The sequence below is a fragment of the Arachis hypogaea genome, chromosome 2 (assembly GCF_003086295.3).
Source record: "Arachis hypogaea cultivar Tifrunner chromosome 2, arahy.Tifrunner.gnm2.J5K5, whole genome shotgun sequence".
NCBI classification, from domain to species: Eukaryota; Viridiplantae; Streptophyta; class Magnoliopsida; order Fabales; family Fabaceae; genus Arachis; species Arachis hypogaea.
Window position 1 is genome coordinate 64,041,641 of NC_092037.1, and position 17,862 is coordinate 64,059,502.

A 17,862-nucleotide genomic window follows, 5' to 3' on the forward strand; every position below is an offset into this window, starting at 1 on the left:
GGAGACCGAACAACCGCCAGGTTGTCGAAGACACGTCTGAAGAGGAGGCGGGAGTGCTAGGGTATTGTACTAAGGGTCTAAAAAGGGTCTTAACCTAGCTCCCGAGCCCTTCGCCTTTCAAGAAAGCTATAGCTATGAAAGAAAGCTTAGGCAAAAGCCACTCTCAGAGATCAGAGTAACAAAAGAGGAAAGCATATGACGTAAAAGACAAGCTTACCTCGATCTGTCATTACATATGATATATCGAGAGTTCAAGACCATAACGTAAATCATTTAGAGAATGCCGATGAGAAAGTAGATCTGGTTCCGAGATATGGAAAGCTGTGAATACAGTTAGTGAAGCTAGACCAGGAAGTGGGGTATCCCCGGAAAAGAGATCGGCCTTAAGTTCTAGCTTAGATAGCTTAGACTGAGCTTTGCTTTCTTAAAAAGTTATTTTTTCGTTATTAGAGAGAAGCAGAAGCGGAGCACTCGTGGCACACTTACTATACCCATTCGAGAAGAAAGTTTAGTTCCTATTCACCGCTACCCCTGAGTGAACAGTCTTTTCAACAAAAGAGACAACAGCTTCTCCCTCGGGCTCTCTCTTCTGAGCTTGAAATAGGGAGGCTGGGCTAGGTGTAAAAGGCTTAGAAAGCTCCATATCAACATACATTAAAAAAGTGAGATTAGATCGGAAGTCATCATTTTTCCAACCAACTTGCTCAAACGTAGATAAACGACTCCAGGGATTCTCTTTCCTCGGTATGCTAGAAAGAAGTTAGGAGGAGGGTTGTTTCAAGCTACGAAGTCGTTTTTGTGTTGAATTGGACCTGGTAGTGTCAACCTATCTTCGTTGAATAGAAGAAAACAAACCCGAGGTAGTTTAATAATAAAAAATTATATATTTAATTATATTTTAACCGGCCTAAGCAAATTTGACAGACTAATAAGACTAATTAATAAGGCTAGATCTGACTTATTAACATATTAAAACTTTTATAAGAGTTTGAGTTTATATTTATTTTATAACAAGTTAGGTCAAGTCAGACTAAATATAGGCTAGAGTGCAAGTTTCTCACGACAATATTATTGTTATTCTTGCAAAAAGAAAAAAATTTAATAAAAAAATTCATATAAAAATATTAATATAATTTTTTATTAAAATATGTTATTTTACTATTTTAAAATATATTATTTAGAATAAATATATTTGTTACGGCCTGGCCCAAGAAAGAACTTGGGCCTACCCGACCCGAACACCACCCGACCTCAACGGTCAGGTGACCCGAACCTGTCCGACCCGCGCATCCGTCCGGGACAGCTGGCCGCCACAGCTGTTCAAGGAAGCTTCGAAGAAGGTGGGTTCAGCCCTCCTGGGGCCCACACCTGACATGGTATATAAGGGAAGGGTCCTACCCTCCCCCAAGGTACGTCATACTTTTCACCTAACCTACTCCCTACCTGCACACTAGCTGACTAGAGCGTCGGAGTGTCTTTGCAGGTGGCACCCCCTCTTTCCTTCCACAACAAGAGCTCGGCTACCCGGCAGATCCGAACCCAGCACGACCATGACCGAAACGTTCACATCCCCTCGAATATTCACCCGAATTGTCCGGTAACCGATCACCGAACATTGACGCCGTCTGTGGGGACAGTTATGGAAGTTGTGCCGGGCCTTGGAGACCAAGGCCAAGCAGCCGGCGCAAAGGCGGCAGCCTCTGTCGCATCACCGGGAGAACGGCGAAAGTTCCCCCGGCAACACACCGAACCACGAACAAGGACGCGAGAGACGCGACCGTTCGGAGGAACTGGCGGTGACAGCGCCCGAATAATGCAGGAGCTACGCCACAGGGTCCAGAATCTGGGACGACAACTAGCTGATCAGGAGCGCGATCGACGGACCACCGATCCTACTTACTCCCCGTCCCCAGAGAGCCGGGAGAGAGATTACCACCGAAGTCACCCCCGGCACGCCTCCACTTCCAGAACGGAAGCGGAAAGCACCCGAGAAGACTCTCCCATCCCGAGAAGACGAAATGACACAATCATCTACTCCCGAGGTAAGGAGACGTACCACACGGGATGAGATCGCGAAGGCGGGGAAGGAAGGCCTGTGAGGACGCGGCAACCCGTGATAATGGGCGCCACCCCATTTCATCGGTCCATCCTTGAGGTCCGGTTGCCGAAGCACTTCGACAAACCGACGGACATGAGGTACGATGGAACCCAAGACCCTCTGAAACACCTCACGGCTTTCGAGGCTAGAATGAATCTGGAGGGAGTAGGGGATGAGGTGAGGTGCGGGGCCTTCCCGGTCACCCTAGCCGGACCCGCGATCCGATGGTTTAACGGCCTCCCGCAGGGATCCATCTACGGATTTTCGGACATCAGCCGTGCCTTCCTGGCTCAGTTCACAACACGGATAGCAAAGGCAAAACACCCGATCAACCTGCTCGGGATAACCCAGAGACCCGGGGAGCCGACCAGAAAGTACCTGGATCGTTTTAACGATGAATGCGTGGAAATCGACGGCCTAACCGACTCGGTGGCCAGCCTTTGCCTGACGAACGGCCTCCTGAACGAGGACTTTCGAAAACACCTTACCACGAAACCGGTTTGGACGATGCACGAGATCCAAACGGTGGCTAAGGAATACATAAATGACGAAGAAGTCAGCCAGGTCGTGGCCGCCAATAAACGGCATTCCGACTACAATCAACCTGGGCAACAGGGTAACGGGGAGAGACACAAAGAACAAGCCAAGGAGGGAGGACCGACCAAGGCACACAGATCGTTTCCCCGGATCGGGAAGTTCACCAACTACACTCCACTCACCCTTCCCATTGTGGAAGTTTATCAGCAAATAGCCGAGAGAGGGATCTTGTCGAAGCCCCAACCACTCAAGGACCGAACGGGGGGGGGAACAAGAGCCTCTACTGTGACTACCACAAGGGCTACGGACACCAAACTCAAGACTGCTTTGACCTGAGGGATGCATTAGAGCAAGCAATAAGAGATGGCAAACTCTCTGAGTTCTCCCATCTCATACGGGAGCTAAGGAGACGGCAATGCGACCAAGACAGCAAAGAGGCCAAGACCCGAGCGGCAAAGCGGCGACAAGAGCCAGAAGACAAAGACCACGGTCTCACGGTGATAAACGTAGTAACCGCCAAAAACTCCACTCCGAGGTCTAGGTCAGCTCACAAGAAAGACGCCAAAATCCTAGCAGTCTCCTCCGCCCCAATGAGAAGTTCTAAGAGGCCCCCATGCGTCTCCTTTGGCCCCGAAGACCAATGGTTCGACGAGGCATCCGAGAACCCACCTATGGTCATCACGGCCAGGGTGGGAACCGGCCTCGTCAAACGGATCCTTGTCGACACGGGGGCAGACTCAAACATCATGTTTCACAATGTGTTCGACGCTCTATGATTAAGGGACGCCGACCTGTCATCGCACCAACACGGGTTCATCGGATTAGGTGACCACTTCATCAAGCCAGACGGAGTAATATCCCTGCCGATCTTTGTGGGACAGGCACAGGGCCGGAGATCGGCAATGGCCGAATTCGTGGATCTCCGAGATTCGACAGCCTACAACATCATCTTAGGAAGAAAGCCGATCAATGATGTTGAAGCGATAATCAACACGAAGCTTCTAGTCATGAAGTTTGTTACCGACGATGGGTCCGTAGGGTCCATAAGGGGAGATCTGGAAACAGCGGTCGCTTGCGACAATGCCAGCCTGTCCTTAAGGAAGAAATCTAAGGAAGCGTCGGGGGTGTTCTTAGCAGACCTAGACGCCAGGGTAGACGACAAGCCCAGGCCGCAACTAGAAGGGGACCTGGAAAGGTTCAGGGTCGGCGACACGGAGGAAAAGTTCACGTTCGTCAACAGGAACCTCCCACATGAATTGAAGGAGCCCCTGGTAGAAATGATCAGGGCCAATGGGGATCTGTTCGCCTGGACACCAGCCGACATGCCGGGCATAGACCCTGAAATTATGTCACATCACCTGGCCGTGAAGTCGGATGCGCGCCCGGTAGCCCAGCGGAGACGCAAGATGTTGCGGGAGAGGGCAGAGGAGGTGGCCGGGTAGACGGCCAGCCTCCTAGAAGCAGGTTTCATACGAGAACTAGACTACTCGACGTGGCTCTCGAATGTAGTTCTAGTAAAGAAGCACAGCGGCAAATGGGAATGTGCGTAGACTACTCCGACCTTAACAAGGCATGCCCAAAAGATTGTTTCCCCCTCCCCAACATAGATGCACTCGTCGACGCTGCGGCAGGTTACCGCTATTTGAGCTTCATGGACGCTTACTCCGGCTACAACCAGATACCGATGCACCGTCCCGACGAGGACAAGACGGCATTTATAACGCCGGAAGGAACCTTCTGTTATAAGGTGATGTCGTTAGGGCTGAAAAATGCAGGAGCAACATACCAGAGGCTGATGAACAAGATATTCCACGACCTCATAGGCAAGACTGTAGAGGTCTATGTGGATGACATCCTCGCAAAGACAACGCGACCTGACGACCTCCTGAATGACCTGGCAAAGGTATTCGCCTCTCTCCGACAACATGGCATGAGACTCAATCCCATCAAATGTGCCTTCGCTATGGAAGCGGAAAAGTTCCTAGGATTCATGATAACCCAAAGAGGGGTAGAAGCTAACCCGGAGAAATGCCAAGCGATCCTCCAGATGAAGAGCCCGGGTTGTATCAAGGACGTCCAGAGATTGGCAGGATGACTGACCTTGCTATCCCGTTTTCTCGGAGCCTCGGTAGCAAAGGCCCTGCCTTTCTTTAACCTCATGAAGAAAGGGATAGCGTTCAAATGGACACCCGCGTGCGAGGAAGCTTTTAGGCACTTCAAGGAAATCCTGGTGGCACTCCCGGTTCTCGGGAAACCAAGGGTCGGGGAGCCGCTGTACCTGTACCTCGCCATAACAGGAGAAGCCCTGGCCGGGGTTCTGGTAAGAGAAGAAGGGATGGCTCAACAACCGGTCTATTTCATGAGCAGAGCCTTATAAGGGGCAGAATTAAGGTACAGCAAACTGGAAAAACTAGCTCTAGCACTCTTGACCTCTTCACGGAGGTTAAAACAATACTTCCAAAGTCACCGGATAGTCGTAAGAACGGACCAAGGGATCCGACAAGTGCTCCAAAAACCCGACCTGGCGGGAAGGATGATGACTTGGTCCATCGAACTTTCCCAATATGACATACGGTACGAGCCCCGGCAAGCAATCAAGGCACAAGCAATGGCAGATTTTCTAGTAGAAGTAACGGGAGATCCAACCGAAGAAGTGAGCACACGGTGGAAGCTCCACGTGGACGGAGCCTCCCATCAGACCTCAAGGGGCGCCGGAATCATTCTGGAAAGCCCGGCTGGGGTCGTATACGAGCAGTCGATCAAGTTTGAATTTCCCGTCTCGAACAACCAAGCAGAATACGAAGCCCTCATAGGAGGCTTAGCCCTAGCAAAGGAAGTCGGAGCAATGAGGTTGGAGATATGCAGCGATTCACAAGTCGTCACCTTCCAGGTAAACGGGAGCTATCAAGCCAGAGACGCATTATTGCAAAAGTACTTGGAAAAGGTCAAGGATTTGAGCCAAAAGTTCGAAGAGGTCACGATCCACCACGTGCCCAGAGAAAGAAATACACGGGCAGATCTCCTATCAAAACTGGCTAGCACCAAGCCGGGAGAGGGTAACCGGTCTCTTATCCAAGGTATGACGAGGGAGCCGGCGATCACTCTACACCTATCAAGGCTAGGCCCCTCATGGATAGACCCCATCACCAACTTCATAGAAAACGGCAAACTCCCTGATGATGAAAAGGATGCCGCGAAACTAAAAAGGGAAGCGGCCAAGTACGCGATCATCCAGGGACAGCTATTCAAGAAAGGACTCAACCAGCCCCTACTGAAATGCCTACACCCCGACCAGACGAGCTACGTCCTCAGGGAAGTCCACGAAGGTTGCTGCGGACATCACATTGGGGGCAAAGCCTTAGCAAAAAAGTTAATCCGAGCTGGATACTATTGGCCGTCGATGATGGCAGACTCTAAAGAATTCGTCAGAAAATGCGTCAAGTGCCAAGAGAACGCCAATTTCCATAGGGCACCGGCCTCCGAGTTAAGCCTGCTAACGTCCTCCCGACCATTCTCGCAATGGGGAGTCGATCTCTTGGGGCCCTTCCCAGTTGGTCCTGGGCAAGTCAAGTACCTCATAGTCGCCATTGATTACTACACCAAATGGATAGAGGCCGAGCCGCTGGCCAACATATCCTCATCCAATTGCAGGAAATTCATGTGGAGGCAGGTGATAACGCGATTCGGGATTCCAGAGGTCGTTATCTCGGACAACGGCACACAGTTTACCGACAATAAGTTCACGGAGTTCCTCACCGGCCTGGGTATAAGACAGAAGTTCTCCTCGGTAGAGCACCCCCAAACAAACGGACTGGTGGAGTCCGCGAACAAGATTATCCTGTTAGGGCTCAAGAAGCGATTGGATAATAAAAAAGGTGCTTGGGCCGACGAGCTAGCCTCGGTCCTCTGGTCTTACCGAACGACCGAACAATCTTCCACTAAGGAGACCCCTTTCCGACTGACATACGGGTTAGATGCGGTAATACCCGTGGAAATTGGGGAACCGAGCCCGCGACTACTTTTGAAAGGAGTGGAGGAAGCCGTGAAGAAGGACCTAATAGATGAAGCCAGAGAAATGACCCATTTGGCGGAAACAGCGCTGAAGCAAAGAATGGCCCTGCGCTATAACACCAAAGTGCTCAAAAGGGAGTTTGAACCGAACGATCTCGTCCTAAGGCGTAACAACATCGGCTTACCGACCCCTGGAGTAGGCAAGCTGGCGGCAAACTGGGAAGGCCCCTATAGAATCAAAAAAGTGATGGGTAAAGGCGCTTTCAAGTTAGAAAGGCTCGACGGTAAAGAAGTCCCAAGAACGTGGAATGCAAACAACCTGAGAAGATTCTACTCCTAGTACATGAGGCGACATGCCGACCAATCAAGCTAAGTATTTCATTCACGGAATTGTACTTTTCATCACGGTCTATGGGCCTTTTACACAATTACCAAATAAGATATACGTGCAAATTTTATTTCTTTTGTTTCGTTCATTTTTTCTGGACAACCCACTACGCAAGCGAATTCCTCACAAATCGACAACAATGCGCGGCCCCGGGACTGATCACCCCGGTAGCCCATAAATCACCACAATAGCAAACGGCTACACTACAAAGCCATGACTTGGCCCCACAAATGGCAACTACAAACCAATAACGGTGAACATGAACGGCAACACTACCAGACGAATTAAAGTATTAATTGACAAAGCGGGCAAAAACCCAATAAAACAAACTGTTCACAAGAGCCAAAACAAACGGCCAACCAAAAATTTCATACAAAACGAGAGGAATCACTTTTTGGGAACGTCAACAATCTTCCCATCCTTGATCACCTTGAAGACTCCAATCGCCGACGTGTCGAAATCAGGAGCAACAATTTTGACCTGAGCTTTAAGGGCCTCCTCGGTCACCAGGATCGCACCCTTCCCCTACTTGACGACGTCTTTGTACTTTGTTTTTAACGCTGCCAGTTCAGCTTCCACAGCTTGCTTCTCCTTCTCCATCTCGGCCACCCGTTTTTGTGCCGCACCGACCTGACTCTCTAAGGTCATTTCGCGCTCAACAAGACGTGAAACCGTGGCGTCCGACTCTTCCAACTTCTTCTCAGCGGTAGTGACCTTCTTCTCGGCAGCAGTAGCTTTCTTCTCGGCGGCGTCAAGCTTCTCATTAGATTGGGTCAGCTGCTCCCGGAGAGTCTCAACTTCGCGTTTAAGCTCATTATTAGCCTTTCCAGCAGATTCCAACCTCCTGCGAAGAGACTCCATCCCGGACAGCTCGAACTCGGCTTTCCGAGCTATCACTGCGCCGCACAAGAGAGTACGATACATCCACCTTGCTTGCCCGGTAAGGGATGACTCATGAAAATGCTCTTCAGTACCGGGAATCAGCTGAGAATCAATAAAGTTCCCGGCGTCAAAATTCTTCTCCATTACAGTAAGAACCCCCTCAGGACTGCTAGACATCTTCCTCTTCCTTTTGAAGCTAGGAACCTCCTCCACCTCGTCATCGGCAGCAGGGTTGGACGTCGAACCCCCAGTGCCGACCACCTCGCGGAAGGGGGAAACATCAACAACCTTGTCACCTTGAACCGCGGCATCCTGAGCCGAGGTGCCGGTCTTTTCGACCGTAGCCCCTTGCTCGGAATTGGCCTTGTCTTCCGGGGGAGCAGCAGATTTCTCATGACCTCCCTCGTCGTCACTCGCGCAGGAAGGTTTGGAACAAGTTAGGGAGACCCGTTATCTCGGCAGACATTCCCACTGTAAAAAGAAAAAGAAGTCCGTTAGTCACAATGAGTTATTAGGAAAAGCAAGAAGCTAAGAGACAAAACAAGATTTCTCACAAATATAGTTCCGACCGGCCTCCCGGTCACCCATGAGGAGATGAGGATTCACATGATTCCTCCCAAAGATTGCCAGCAACACGTCGGCAATCCTCCTGTCCACCGCAGACATGCCCTTGTAGGATACTTTAACAAAGGCATTGGACCCTGCCCCGAAGCTCCAATAAGTCGGGATGAGGCGTGCCCCCTCCAACGACAACCAAAAGGGATGGCGACCTTTGACCAGGCGGACCTTGAAATATTTATCCTTAAATCCGTGATAGGAGTCCTCAAACAGACTAAAAATCCTCCGACCTTGGGCAGACCGGAAGGACATGAACCCCTTCTTATGTTTCCCTTCCTTCGAAGGGTTTGTGAGATTGAAAAAGAAAAGAAAAACATCTACAGACACTGGCAGCTCGAGATATTCACAAACCATCTCGAAACAGCGGATTGAAGCCCAGCTGTTCGGATGCAACTGCGACGGCGCCACGGAAATCCGACTTAGAAGCGCCATTTGGAAGGCGAAAAACGGAATACGGACCCCCACTTGAGTAAACATTGATTTGTAGAACCAAATCCAGTCGGCAACTCGGAGAGCGTGGAAATTGAGCTCATACAAGCGCTCATGAGGAGCCGGGACGAAGACGTCGTAATTGGCCTCCTCGTCGGTCCCTTCGCACAAGTACTCATTTTGACGGAACTCGGTGAGCTCCTCCTCGCCCATTTGGTTGGGAGAGTCCTTTACATCAGAAACAACCCAGGCGTAGGGGTCATACGCCGCGGGAGAAGGGGAAGCCCGGGAGGCGGTGCGAGCCATACCTACATGGGGGGACCATCCAGTCAGTCTAAGAGGTCGGGTGCTCGGAACGAATACAGAAGCTACCCCCACACTACTCCCCAACTAAGGCTAAACACGATTAAAAAGTAAAAGGTCCAAACAAAGTCACACTAAGAATGGCAATCCCCCCCTAGGACCTAAGATCAACCATCATGCAAGATAAACACACAGCATGCACAAAAGAAGTCATGGCCGAAGCAAAAAATGACAAAAGGACAAAGGAAATTACCTGTGTTGATGACAAAAATCTGGAAAGAAGGCAGCAACAAACACCCTGGAATTGATAAGGAAGAAGAAGATGGAGGACGACAGAATTGGAATCAGAGGAGATGATCGCCGAATAAATCCCAAAAGTGCTACTAAACAGTTTTAAAACCACCATCAAAGGGAGCGCGAAAGTCGAAGGGCATATCAGTCTTTGCACAAAGGGTTTTAAACCCATTATGAACATTTAATGCTCGACGCAAAAAACGAGGCAGTAACCAATCACCCCAACAACAAATAGGCACGCGCGAAAGGGGCACGTCCTCCCCACGGACGTCCGAATTAGCGACAACACAAGAGGTCAAGGACGTCGCGTCACCACCAGCCCACGCGGCTGTTGCTCACGCGTCGGGGGCACTGTTACGGCCTGACCCAAGAAAGAACTTGGGCCTTCCCGACCCGAACACCACCCGACCTCAACGGTCAGGTGACCCGACCCTGTCCGACCCGCGCATCCGTCCGGGACAGCTGGCCGCCACAGCGGTGCAAGGAAGCTTCGAAGAAGGTGGGTTCAGCCCTCCTGGGGCCCACACCTGACATGGTATATAAGGGAAGGGTCCTACCCTCCCCCAAGGTACGTCATACTTTCCACCTAACCTACTCCCCACCTGCATACTAGCTGACTAGAGCGTCGGAGTGTCTTTGCAGGTGGCACCCCCTCTTTCCTTCCACAACAAGAGCTCGGCTACCCGGCAGATCCGAACCCAGCACGACCACGACCGAAGCGTTCACATCCCCTCGAATATTCACCCGAATTGTCCGGTAACCGACCACCGAACAATATTATTTTAAATAAAATATATTATTCAAAAAATATTAAAAATTTATTATTTTGCATTAATAATATTAAAAATATATTATTAATTTTTTTTAAAATAAGATTTTCTTTTCTTTGGTTCATCAAATAATATAACAACAAAAAATTTTAGGCAATGAAATGTACTAAATAAATATTATATTCATTTATTTTTATATTGCATGTAAAATGAATAACTGATGTTTTAAAAAAATAATTACATGATTTTATCTTATCAAATTATAATAAGTGAATAAAATGCATGGAGCAATGGAAGATCATCCATGGTAGAGGCAAAATAGAATAGATTCAAGAGTCTTTAAATTTGTTGTCGGATCAACAGTAAAGATGTGTGAAGATATCAAATCGGTAATAATGGAGTAATAGAGAAGTTTTGTTTCTGATAGTATTCGACGAGGGGTTTAGTTTTTTTTGTTCTCTTTTTTTTTTTAAGTTTGTGCCCGCTCTTTTATTCAGGCCATAATAATAATAAATAAACTCAATTTACCTAGTAAATTTTTATAATAGACTAATTTATAAGGAGTGTTATTTTTGTGGTTTTCTTAAATAGAAAATAACCAAAAGTCCAAAACTGAAAGTCCGAACCCCACCCACTCTTCCTCACCCAAAGCTCACCGCAGGTGCATCTGTTCCACAGTCGCGCGTTGGTTGCTCGTTCCGCTGCCCTCGCCTCCTCCTTTCTCTGCTTGTGCCTCTGCTCCGCCGCCACCTTCTCTTCTGCGCCTCTTTGCTCCGCCACCTCCTCCTCTCTCTGATCAAGTTAGGTTAGCTTTTTCATTTTTATCTAAAGCTGTTATGTTCACTTCAATCTTATTGATGATGATTGATGAATGAATGAGAAAAAGAGAGATGCAAATTATGTGTTGAATTAATGTTCCTGATCTAATTTACTCCTTTATCAGTTTATCTTTAACCTAAATCCATTTGGCTTTTTATGCTCCTAATCGCAGAAAGTACAATCTAATTTAGAAAAATGAAGCAACGGAAGATACTACTTATTCTTTTTCTTTCCAGTCGTCTTTTTAGAATCCTTCTTTTTTGACGTGCTGTTGTTACATTCAGTTCAGATTTGAGCCTTCTTCAATTATCAACGACAAGTGAACAGGGTACTTCACATGGAGTTTCATCATTTATCTATGAACTCACTGTGCTTGGTTATTTCGTGTTTGTATTCTACTTATCTGACTGGCTTTCTTTCTTTCTCATTTAATAGCTCTTCGTAACTTAATCTGCACTATCGGTTCGAATTTTATATAGTCTTGTAGCTAATAATATTCATTCAAGGCACAGTCATTACATGTGGTTATTTGAAGTGTCCTTGCTTGGGTTTCCTTACATCAGCAAGCCCAGTTTTCACCATTCTGTCTTTTGCCTTTCCTCGTAGGATTTCGGCAACAATGTCATCTCTCGGCACGTCCAAGGGGATTCTTGAGATTGCTAAGTTTGGGGTCTATGTCACTGTCCCCATTGTTCTTATGTATACTTTCGCCAACAATACCAAGAACCTTCAGAAATTCATGGGAAATGTAATCTCCTTGTCCCTTGCTGCCCTTTTCAATAAAATTATGCTTATGACACCAAATGTTTACTTTTCTTGCTTCTTGTTTAACTGCTTGATTTGGGGTTTGGAACTGTTTGAAAGTAGAAAACCTTCGGTGTTGGTGTTGTGGGGATGAAGAGGTTTCGATTTGCTGCATCTTTGACAGCATGGTTACCGTTTGAGTAGGGTTTAGTTATGGACTCATCGCTCCCTTCCTGTTTTCTGAGGACCAAAGTAGTCTTAAATATGATATATGCTAACACAGACATGCCAGTGCATGCCCGCCCCAATAAGCAATCCTTTGGTCAAACAGGAAATTGTAGGTGCATGATTGGCATAACTGGTTAATGATTAGTTTATTGGATCAAGCTCCTCTAAAGTGAGGAAGTTGTTAAAGTGAGAAAGTGAAAACTTAATCATCCTTGAATCAAGATAATGGGGCTCACACATAATAAAATTACAAATTCAATGGTGGTTAACCCCTTATTTTGTCACTTTACAATTCTCCTCACTTTAAAGGATCTTTTTCCAAGTTTATTACAGTTATATCACTTTAGAATAAACTATAAAAATCAGTTGAGATTACTTTGCTTTGAGAATGGTTGAAATTTGAAGATGTGAATTCAGATCTTTATAGCATTTCACTTCTATTTAAATATGCTATTAAAGACAGAGCAGCTGCCAATACTTTCTGTTTGTCACATTATTTATAATCTGCACTGCATGATGAAATGATGATACCTTTGAATTCTTAATTTCTTATCATTTTGTCTTGCGAGCATGAATGCCATGTGGTAAAAATTATTGACTACTTGTTTTATCTTTTGCTTGTCTTGTAATGTAATGTTACAGAAATCATACATCGAATATCCCCCAGAGGCACCAAGGCCGCCATCACCAGAGGAACTTAGGGAGAAGGCTCGCGAGCTGGCTCGTAAAAGGAACAATCCATGATTCTCCTTCTATTTGGTTGTGCTCTACTTGTTACGGCTCAATAGTATTGATATTATACAATACATATGGTTGTGTAGTGATAATTTGTAGGGTTTAGCTGTGTTCAGGTTATCAATTAAGAAAGTTTTTATAGAAAAAGATGCAAAGTTTAATTTCTAAGACATTTGTTGTGTATTTATTAAAATAAAAAGTTTGAAAAAATTTATACTAGTAATTTTAATATGTGCCTTGATTAGCTAAATTTTTTTAATGAAAATACCGTTTTGTTTTTAATGGAAAATTATACAAACAAACTTGTTCATAATTGAACTACTTTTGCATATTAGATGAAGGAATGCGCCCGCTATAGCTTAGAACAAAAACTGAATAAAATCTTAATGACTTATATTCATAACTTTTGTTGAGTGATAGATGTTATTTATTGGAAAAAGTCGAAGATATTTGGATAGGATGAACCTTCCTCCATGAAAGTCCACTAATGTGATATTTGAAAATTTGTGAATTTTATCTATGTATCCAATTATATTTAAAGGGGAAAAAAAAGGATCCATATTTAAAATTTGGGTGAGTATATAGTTAAATAGGTTCTTACAATTTTTTTCTTCGGGAGATTGATTGCAAACAACGATCTAAATATCTACTTTCAGGAAAGAACGCTGAAAATGTGAAGATAAAATTTTACAGAAAATGCTATCTTTTAACATTGTAATCCTTTTCTTTATAACGTTTTCTCTACAACGAACAGAAAGAGTGGGAAAATTCTCCCTCAACTGATGCAACAAAATAATAACATAATAGGGAACTAAAAGAGTATCTCTCAGAATCAGAGATGAATCTTCGCAACCTAACTGAAAATGATACGAGAGATTAACATTTCACACAAAAGGGTATCTGTGAAACTGAGGTTTGATTGGTTTGGTGTAAGAGCGTCGCATTTTTAAGACTTTGCTACAGGAAATTGTGAATGAACTTATAGAAACATTCTAGATGAGAATTTTTCTTATCATGTTTCTTATGAATGACAATCCTGAATCCTCCATCTTTGCTTTATTCTTATTACCATAAACTGCAGATCATCCACATTCACATATGTGGTCTTTTTTATTAGATTCATCATAAGCTAAACTATACACATTTGAACCTTGGCATCACTAGACTTTTTCACATGATACGCTTGCATATGGTGATGCCGTCCCCAAATGGAGCAAGCGAAATCTGGACTCGAGAATCGGCTGCAATTTGTTTGTTGAATTCGATTGTCAGATGCCTGCCAGGTCTGTAGAATTCCGGAGTCTCATTTTCATTCTTCGCAACAGAGCCTCCCCAGAGAGTGTTATCATAGACTACTATCCCACCAACCTTCAACAACTTCAATAGCCTCTCATGGTAATTCCAATAGTTAACTTTGTCGGCATCAACAAATGCATAGTCATAACTCCCTTCATTCTCATGCTGCAATAACAAGAAGGATCACTTTAACCATAAAGAACATTTAACAAAAACCAAACCCCCAAATCACTAAATTTTTTAGAGCAATGAAAAATAAACTTGTTTAACCCTTCATAAAACCTACAAAAATGGAGAAATTTAAGATTCTCACATCAGTCAAGAGCTGATCTAGAATCGGCAAAGCCTCGGACTCCACAAAGTTAATCTTGTGCTCAACGCCGGCTTTCTTAATTATCGGTAATCCGATTTCATATGCATCTCGATCTATATCAATAGCGGTTATCTGCAGGGAAACAACATCTTTGTCAATTCAAATGAATTTCACCATGAACTAGTTCAATAAGGCTCAAATATAATACATAAAATTCAAAGTTGCACTCTACCTTCCCATCCTCAGGAATCGAAAGCGCTGTCAGTAGAAGGGAGTATCCGGTGAAGACTCCGATCTCGATAGTCTTCTTAGCATTTACTAGCTGTAGAAGCATGGTAATGATCTGACCTGCATCCGGTGCTGTAGCCATTAATTTCCTGGCAAACACAAAAAGTGAAATGTGATTCAACAATCAGCATGTAGATATGTAAAACATGCAGAATTACATTGGAGAAGTCAATGTTATTTGATAAAAAAAGAGTAAAATGTTTCTGTCATATTCTTTAAGAATTAATAGAACTACTAGTCGTTACTACTAGTCTTAAAATATGTATGGCAAGAATTAATAGTGTTGTAAAGAAGTTTTAAAGAACAATCTCTGTAAAATAAAAAAGGGCATACCTTGGATGATTAGCAGTTACATCCCTTAACTCCTTGAGAGGCTCTGGCTCACGTGGGAAAACACTAGATTCCAAAATATACTACCATATCCATAAACAAATTCAGATGATGGAATTGAAGTCATACAACTATAGTGTATATCTAGCAACTTGGAAAAGAGATCAATGGGACTATGGAAGCAATAATACCTTGTACAACTCTTCAGTTTGCAATAAACCCTTTGATGCCATTGTCCTCAAACTACATACATCAATGAATATGAAAGTTTAGATCATGAGTGTGTAATCATTTCTAGATCATCATATAGCATGTTCTAGGTGTTAGGGAAAAACAAAGAGAGTCAAAGCCGGTAGTGGGAGCATACTACAAAAATTTACATGGAGAGTGATGGGAAGAATAAAGCACTATTGATACTTTATATCAAGACACATTCACAATGGTAATACCAACAAATGGTTCAATAGAAAGAGAATAGACACTAATATTTAACATGGAAAAATTTTCTGGTGGGACAAAAATTTATGGGCCAACCCGATATTCACAGTATTTAAAGATACAGCAACAACAAAGTATTATCTCACTATGTGAGATCAGTTACATCGATCTAATAACATCATTAAGTCCTATAATGTATTATGTATACAATGAGACTGTTTGTACGTAGACCTTATTTGACCACCACATCTATTGTCTTTCGGGTATTTTTTTACCTTTCGCCTCTGTCTACCTTCCATCTCATCTACTCTATTAACTCTATGTTTTACCGATCTTCTTTCCATATGTCCAAACCACCTGATATGAGTTTCTACCAATGGAACATTCTGCTAAGATTAGATGTGTTTTTACTACAATTTAAATATAGTGTATCCTAGTAAAACTTTTTTCTAATATAATTTATAAAATCTAATGAACATTAGAGAATACCAAAAACCCAGTATATATTATTCAGTACATTCTAGTTGTGCGACAGATTCCTTAGGATATTACACTCACTATGAGAGCTCACTCTCACAAAAAGGCTTTTTATTTTTGCTTCTTCTCTCTCGGTGGTTTTAAGAGCTCTATTTGTAGAGAAAGGAGCTCACCTCGTGCCATTGTCACCAAACCACCTAACCAATCTATTCCAAGACTTTGAATTCAACAAAGCCTTGCAATGTTGCCTGGCAATGGCAAAATGAGAGCCAAGGATCAAAACTAGGTATGTTCTATGCTGATTGAGAATAGATATACCGAGGCACTTGAAATTTAAAAATGTCCATATCAAATATCACAACCATGTTTTTGTGTTTCTTATACATAAAAATCAGCTACTAAATCAATTCTCTCTTTATAAAATCATAAAAATAGATTGAATAACATATGTATTTATACATAAATATATAATGGTTAATTTAGTGGCTGATATATATATATATATATATATATATATATATATATATATATATATATATATATTTTGCACATAGCATTTTTGTTTTGTATCACACATGTTTCGGGTTAAATTTATAGTTTCCTCTATAAATCGTTTATTGACAATTTAATCCCAAAATATATCATGACACCGACAAGAGAGCACAAATGATGAATTAATGATTGACCGTAAAAGTCATAGCTAATTCGTGTTGTTCCAAAACATAGGGCCATAGGGGTATGAGTGTATCGCCAAAACCTTCAAAAATCAGACGGAAAACCAAATTTCTTTTATTTAAGACAAGAGAAACGTTGTCCGTGCCTGCCAAGTTAGTTCAAAGAATAAAGAGAAAGCATAAGATAGTTTGAAATACTTATCACAATTCAGAACTGAGAAAATGAGAGAGTTGTGTTGGTGTGGGGGGCAGTTGACCTCAGAGTTGATCTTCAGGATGGCGACTGATGCTTTAGCGCATTTGTTAGCTCATTCGTTTTGCAGAAAAGTTTTCTACTTGTGGTGCTGTGTGGGTCCACCAACATAAAATACTAAAATAATAAAACTCAGGAAAATGGAATTCATATTATTTTTTGGGAATAATCTTGTATACTTTTAGAAATAAGTAATTCGGAATTTTTTCATTTAAATAAATTAAGTATTTTCCAATGCATGTATTTTTCAGAAAAATATATTTTTACATTTTATTATACATCTTGTTTACTATAAAAATAAGAAAGAGTAAACTACTAAAAATACATCTAAATAATTTTTTCCTTACAAAAATTTATCCAAAATTTATTATCGACAAAAAATACCTTCAAATAATTTAAAAACGTGATAAAAATATTCATAAAGAATATTATTTTTTTGTAGGTGACAAATGGCTTTTATATTTGATGAACCAGTTATACATTTGATCCAAAATTTAAATAACTGTTTAAAAAATACACACAAAAAAATATAAAATTTGATCTCTATATTTTTATTTTATTTTTTAAAATTATTATTGATCATTGACAAAAAAAATCACAAAAAATATATATTTTATAAAAAATTACCAAATTTTAAGAAATATCTCATTTTTCTAATCATGCTTGTAAAAATCACATTAAAATTTAATTTTTAAAATATTTTTGAGAATACATATTTAATGCTGGGCATTTTTATTACGTTTTTTAAATTATTTGAGGGCATTTTGTCGATAACAAAATTTGAATACATTTTCGTCAACAACAAAATTATTCGGATATATTTTTGGTGGTTCACCCAATAAAAAAAGTATATACATTACAACACTAAATGAGATTACTATAAAAAATTTAAAACGAATCTCAATTGCAAATGAGACATATATAGTTTAAAAAAAAA

The 17,862-nt window shown here is 42.9% G+C and overlaps 3 protein-coding genes across 12 annotated transcripts; 2 read left to right on the forward strand and 1 right to left on the reverse strand.

Moving 5' to 3' along the window:
- Positions 1-2,119: 2,119 nt before the first annotated feature.
- Positions 2,120-4,077, forward strand: LOC112726192 (uncharacterized). The gene is made up of 3 exons (XM_025775500.1): positions 2,120-2,714; positions 2,843-3,278; positions 3,417-4,077. Exons 1-3 carry the CDS (start codon positions 2,120-2,122, stop codon positions 4,075-4,077), a joined length of 1,692 nt encoding a protein of 563 aa, XP_025631285.1.
- Positions 4,078-10,702: 6,625 nt separating this feature from the next.
- LOC112745763 (uncharacterized) lies at positions 10,703-13,087 on the forward strand. 4 transcript variants are annotated; one of them, XM_025794894.3, is made up of 4 exons: positions 10,905-11,135; positions 11,439-11,477; positions 11,756-11,897; positions 12,764-13,087. In XM_025794894.3, the coding sequence occupies exons 3-4, from the start codon at positions 11,769-11,771 to the stop codon at positions 12,863-12,865; spliced, it is 231 nt and encodes a 76-aa protein (XP_025650679.1). In that variant the 5' UTR covers positions 10,905-11,135; positions 11,439-11,477; positions 11,756-11,768; the 3' UTR covers positions 12,866-13,087. The 4 variants fall into 4 exon arrangements, with proteins under 4 accessions (XP_025650676.1, XP_025650679.1, XP_025650678.1 ...); XM_025794893.3 differs by having other exon boundaries at positions 10,916-11,135; positions 11,434-11,477; XM_025794891.3 differs by lacking the exon at positions 11,439-11,477 and having other exon boundaries at positions 10,703-11,135.
- Positions 13,088-13,755: 668 nt separating this feature from the next.
- On the reverse strand, positions 13,756-17,019 carry LOC112745809 (probable caffeoyl-CoA O-methyltransferase At4g26220). Of its 7 annotated transcripts, none has more exons than XM_025794900.3 (7): positions 16,871-16,946; positions 16,172-16,246; positions 15,275-15,326; positions 15,087-15,166; positions 14,698-14,842; positions 14,466-14,597; positions 13,756-14,317 (listed from the first exon to the last, which is right to left on the reverse strand). In XM_025794900.3, the coding sequence occupies exons 3-7, from the start codon at positions 15,314-15,316 to the stop codon at positions 14,027-14,029; spliced, it is 690 nt and encodes a 229-aa protein (XP_025650685.1). In that variant the 5' UTR covers positions 15,317-15,326; positions 16,172-16,246; positions 16,871-16,946; the 3' UTR covers positions 13,756-14,026. The 7 variants fall into 7 exon arrangements, with proteins under 7 accessions (XP_025650685.1, XP_072074349.1, XP_025650680.1 ...); XM_072218248.1 differs by lacking the exon at positions 16,172-16,246 and adding an exon at positions 16,685-16,755 and having other exon boundaries at positions 16,871-16,940; XM_025794895.3 differs by lacking the exon at positions 16,172-16,246 and having other exon boundaries at positions 16,871-17,019.
- Positions 17,020-17,862: the final 843 nt, after the last annotated feature.

What these genes read in the sequence shown, in the direction of transcription:
- LOC112726192 (XM_025775500.1), top strand. Translation starts at nt 2,120, where the DNA reads ATGGGCGCCACCCCATTTCATCGGTCCATCCTTGAGGTCCGGTTGCCG. An exon ending in CAATCAACCTGGGCAACAGG is followed by an intron (nt 2,715 to 2,842) that starts GTAACGGGGAGA and finishes GAAGTTTATCAG; the next exon opens with CAAATAGCCGAGAGAGGGAT. An exon ending in TTTGGCCCCGAAGACCAATG is followed by an intron (nt 3,279 to 3,416) that starts GTTCGACGAGGC and finishes TCTATGATTAAG; the next exon opens with GGACGCCGACCTGTCATCGC.
- LOC112745809 (XM_025794895.3), bottom strand. Translation starts at nt 15,316, where the DNA reads ATGGCATCAAAGGGTTTATTGCAAACTGAAGAGTTGTACAAG. An exon ending in CGATTCCTGAGGATGGGAAG is followed by an intron (nt 14,598 to 14,697) that starts GTAGAGTGCAAC and finishes GTTTCCCTGCAG; the next exon opens with ATAACCGCTATTGATATAGA. An exon ending in TAGATCAGCTCTTGACTGAT is followed by an intron (nt 14,318 to 14,465) that starts GTGAGAATCTTA and finishes TTGTTATTGCAG; the next exon opens with CATGAGAATGAAGGGAGTTA.
- LOC112745763 (XM_025794891.3), top strand. Translation starts at nt 11,769, where the DNA reads ATGTCATCTCTCGGCACGTCCAAGGGGATTCTTGAGATTGCTAAGTTT. An exon ending in TTCAGAAATTCATGGGAAAT is followed by an intron (nt 11,898 to 12,763) that starts GTAATCTCCTTG and finishes GTAATGTTACAG; the next exon opens with AAATCATACATCGAATATCC.